The sequence below is a fragment of the Enhydra lutris genome, unplaced genomic scaffold, assembly GCF_002288905.1.
Source record: "Enhydra lutris kenyoni isolate GAN:26980312 unplaced genomic scaffold, ASM228890v2 scaffoldscaffold3, whole genome shotgun sequence".
NCBI classification, from domain to species: Eukaryota; Metazoa; Chordata; class Mammalia; order Carnivora; family Mustelidae; genus Enhydra; species Enhydra lutris.
Window position 1 is genome coordinate 77,658,804 of NW_019154087.1, and position 4,574 is coordinate 77,663,377.

A 4,574-nucleotide genomic window follows, 5' to 3' on the forward strand; every position below is an offset into this window, starting at 1 on the left:
AGTCGACCCCGCCGCCTCCCTGCAGAGCCGGGCCGGCTCTCCCAACCGCGGCTCGGACTCGTCCTGGGACTCCCGAGTTAGCTTCGGTATCAGGATCGCGGCCGCGGTGGAGCCCGGCGACTCCGCAGAGCAGCCTCGCGGGAGCCCCGGCACCTTTGCATGAGCACCAGAGGATTCTGCCTCCCTGCAGCTGCCCGGGAAGCAGGAGCCGGCGCGCAGGCCGAGGAGCAAGGCGGGAGCCGGCGGCGGCGGCGGCCAGGGGCGCACGGTGCCGGGACCAGCTCGCCGCGCCCTATGGGGAGCCGGCGGCCGAAGTGCTGCTGAGGCGGGCCCCGCGGGCCAGGCGGGGGATCCCGGCCCGGGCTGCAGCAGTCCCCTCTGCGGCTGCCGGGCCGGCCCGGGCGCCCGAGAGCTGGGGGGTGGGGGGTGGGGGAGGTCGCCCAGCGCCGAAGCAAGGGCCCCGGCCGAGGGCGCGGCGGGGCTACGCGCACGCTGGGGCGCGTGGAGGGGCGCGGAGGGCGATATGAGTCTGGTGGGGGGCTTCCCCCACCACCCGGTGGTGCACCATGAGGGCTATCCGTTCGCCGCTGCCGCTGCCGCCGCCGCTGCCGCCGCCGCCAGCCGCTGCAGCCACGAGGAGAACCCCTACTTCCATGGCTGGCTCATCGGCCACCCCGAGATGTCGCCCCCCGACTATAGCATGGCCCTGTCCTACAGTCCCGAGTACGCCAGCGGCGCCGCCGGCCTGGACCACTCCCATTACGGGGGGGTGCCGCCGGGCGCCGGGCCCCCGGGCCTAGGGGGGCCGCGCCCGGTGAAGCGCCGGGGCACCGCTAACCGCAAGGAGCGGCGCAGGACTCAGAGCATCAACAGCGCCTTCGCCGAACTGCGCGAGTGTATCCCCAACGTGCCCGCCGACACCAAACTCTCCAAGATCAAGACGCTGCGCCTGGCCACCAGCTACATCGCCTACCTCATGGACCTGCTGGCCAAGGACGACCAGAATGGCGAAGCGGAGGCTTTCAAGGCGGAGATCAAGAAGACAGATGTGAAAGAAGAGAAAAGGAAGAAGGAGCTGGTCAGTACCAAGGGGCAGGGGGCAGAAGGGGTGTGGGGTTCGTGGGACCCGTGCTACCGGACTCTTTCCAATTGGGCTGAGCAATGACATCCCTCGTTCTTTGGCTGCATCCTAAGCCACGGTTGTTTGAACCAGGTTCTGGAAAGGATGGTGTCCCCAAGAAGCTGAGGAGATGGGGGAGGATGTCAGCAGCTACAGGAGGAGGAGGTTAAGAGGGATGCTTCGCGCTCTTGATCTTCCCTCCGGGTTATCGCTGTTCCCACCCGCACTTCGGCCGAGCTTTTCGGACTTCGGGGTCCCCACTGATCTTCTGATTGCCCTGGCCCAAGTGTTCTATGTCTCTTAGAGCCTTCATTTGGCCTCCAGTCCTCTCTTGCTCTCAGGTGGTTCTAAAATAAATCGCCCAGAAGCGCTAGTTAGCAATTATTTCACTATTGATCCCTATCCCTCTCTGGAGAACCTGGCCACCACTGATTCTAAGAAAGTTTTGTGGTTGTTACTACAGTGGTCCGAAGACGTAAAGGTAAACATAAAATCAGTATTTTTAACTTCAGAATGCACCTCCAGTTTCTCTTTGGCCATGAGGTTAAACCGTAACTTCCCCGATTAGTGAACTTTCTGGGTATTTCTTGTTTTATTTGCATGAGCATTTTAAGAGAAACAGTAAATATTAATATGGTCATTGTTATTGTTGTTAACAGTAACATGGAACTATAACTGAAAATTAGTTATCTCAAGTTCCTACCAAGTGCCCATAGGTTGGTGGTGGTCGGAGCAGGGCTGTTGCCGTGGAGGGCCTGGAAAATAATACCATTTGTCTCATTTTTCTTCTTTGGGGCTCGCGGCGCTTTAGTCTGTGCATAATCTACTGACCTTCCGAATAACTAGGGATCTCAGAGGCCTCGGAGGAGAGGCACGGCCGCGTTGGGGGCCGATAGCCCCCAGCCCAGGCCAGGGCAGAGGGAACTTAACCCCATTTCCCCCAGAGCGCGAACCTGGGACTGCCATTGAAAACAGGGAAACCAGATTTAGCGCCCACCCCCGCTTGCGCCCCTACATCTGGAGTCAGAGAAAAGGCCCCCAGCTCCTCCATAAACGACTTGGAAATGGCTGGTTGTTTATAAGCTTGACTATCCGGTAGTTGAGCGTTTCAGGCGCGGGGAGGCCTGGCCGGCCGGTAGCTTGGGCTACGCAAATCTTCATAGCTTTTCTACAGAAGCTAGGTCTTGAAAACGTCCCACCTCTAATCTCTTGCTCTCCTTCTCTCACTGTCTCCTTTTCTCGCCGGAAAAGTGAGGGGGTGGCGTGGAACCAGGTCTCCCTTCTGAATTTCTCTTTGCACTTTTCTCCCTTTCGCCTCTCCTCTGCCCAGAATGAAATCTTGAAAAGCACAGTGAGCAGCAACGACAAGAAAACCAAAGGCCGGACGGGCTGGCCGCAGCACGTCTGGGCCCTGGAGCTCAAGCAGTGAGGAGGAGGAGGAGGAGGAGAGCACGAGTGAGCCAGGGCCCAGGAGCCGGAAGCAGACCCAGGACTCCGGGCAAGCTCTCCAGGCTCCGCTCTGAGGACTTCTTGCATTTGGAATCATCCGGTTTATTTATGTGCAATTTGCCTCCCCTCTCTTTGCCCCCCTTTGAGGCATCCGCTCCCCACCTCCCCCTCCAAAAAAAAAAAGTGGATATTTGAAGAAAAGCATTCCATATTTTAATATGAAGAGGACACTCCCGCGTGGTAAGGGATCCCGTCGTCTCGTAGATTCTGTGTGTGTGAATGTTCCCTCACGGCTGCGTAGGCACCAGCGTTGCCCCCTCCCCACTTACCCAACCCCTTCCAGATAAAGACAGCAGACAACAGTGTGTATGTGAAGTGTATCTTTAATACTTGGCCTTTGGATATAAATATTCCTGGGGATTATAAAGTTTTATTTCAAAGCAGAAAACGGGGCCGCTAACATTTCCATTGGGGTCGATATCTAGTGCTGTCTTATCATCTGTGGTCGTTCCCTATTCGAAGATGTTTCCAACAGCTACTTGTTTCGTGCACTTCCGTCCTCTAAAACTAAGTGGAATTTAATTAATATTGAAGGTGTAAACATTGTAAGTATTCAATAAACCACTGTGTGTTTTTTTTTTACAAAAAAAAAACAATCTTTTAATGGTTGATACCTCAAAAGAGTTTTGAAAACAAAACTGTTATACTTGTTTTCATAATATTTAAAATATTCAGAAGTAAACTAAATTATCATGATTGCCTCTAACTTTGTTTGAAAGAGTCAGTAGTTTGGATCAGTCCTCACCGTGAGCTCCAGCCCCCGCAGGGAAGTGTTCTTGGTGAAAATCCTGCTAAAGGACCTGGGTTCTATCAGAGTTCTGTCTTCTTCCTGCCCCTGTCCCTTCACCCCCCCACCCCCAGTACCCCAGTAGGCCCAGGAGTCAGTATTAGGAGGACCTGGGTCAGAGAAAGGGCTTGGCAGTTCACTAGAAAGGTGGAAAGGTGTTCTTGTTTTCCAGAAATCAACCGGATGTCATTCTGTGGGGGGCCTTTGGTTTTTGTTTGGGGAACGTGTTTTAGGTGGAGGAGACTTGAGGAAGATCCCAGGAGTTATTGCAGCCGCAGGAAATAGTCTATAGTTTTTAATTCAAATGTAGGTCTTTTGTCCAGAAAAAGAAAAAAGAGGAAAAGAGGACTTTTTTGTTTGTAATCTCCATCAGGGGAATTCTCATCGGTGCCGGCCTTGGAGTGGGGGGAGAGCTTTTGGGGGAAAGTCCATGATTAGGTAACAAGGAATTTTACATCAAGTAAGAAATCGCGAACACAACCAAGGATTTAAAGGGGGGTGAAGGGGGGGTTAGATTTACAAGGAGCTACAGGGAACTCAATATTAACTGTGCAGTGTCTGAAGTCTTCCCGGCCCCAGGCCAGCCCAGCGAGCTGCTCCCTCCCAGGCTACTAGCCGCTGGGGACTTCACCCCACCTGAGGTTTGGTCTCCTCGAGTCCCAGCACATCCCGAAAGGAAGTCCCGGAGGCCTCCTTTGCCCGTAGTCTTGGCTAGAGCCGGAATCTCTGCTCTAGGAACCAGAGAAACTGAAGTGCCATAAAGGACTCGGCAGGCCAGGGAGGGGGTGGGGAGGAGGGGGAACGATGGAGTAGAGGGGGTGGGGAAGAAAGGTGAAATGTATTAAAAAGCGGTTTGTTTCATGGAACGCCACGTATATAAATCTGGTGTTAGGGAGGCTTGCCAGAGGGTTTCCATCTTGGAACCCATCCTCGGGGTGATGTTCGCACCTCGACTCCAGGCACAGACCTTCCCCCCGATGTCCCAGTGGTCCCCAGGGCTTCCCACGGCTCGGGGGTGCCCACACTGAGCCTGCCGCCTGCAGTGGGCAAATTCGCAAGCGCTGGGGGAGAGACGGGCGAGTGGCTCTGCGGGTTTCTTCTGCGGGCAGCTGACAACGCGAGGGCGAGGGGTTAGAACAACTAGGCCAAAGCGATCTG

The 4,574-nt window shown here is 55.3% G+C and overlaps 1 protein-coding gene across 1 annotated transcript; it reads left to right on the forward strand.

The window, feature by feature from the left end:
* Window positions 1-523: 523 nt before the first annotated feature.
* On the forward strand, window positions 524-3,319 carry LOC111156500 (heart and neural crest derivatives expressed 2). The gene is made up of 2 exons (XM_022517441.1): window positions 524-1,078; window positions 2,451-3,319. Exons 1-2 carry the CDS (start codon window positions 524-526, stop codon window positions 2,547-2,549), a joined length of 654 nt encoding a protein of 217 aa, XP_022373149.1. The 3' UTR covers window positions 2,550-3,319.
* Window positions 3,320-4,574: the final 1,255 nt, after the last annotated feature.

Coding starts and splice junctions, on each gene's coding strand:
- LOC111156500 (XM_022517441.1), top strand. CDS start 524: ATGAGTCTGGTGGGGGGCTTCCCCCACCACCCGGTGGTGCACCATGAG. Junction 1,079..2,450: donor AGAAAAGGAAGAAGGAGCTG/GTCAGTACCAAG, acceptor TCCTCTGCCCAG/AATGAAATCTTGAAAAGCAC.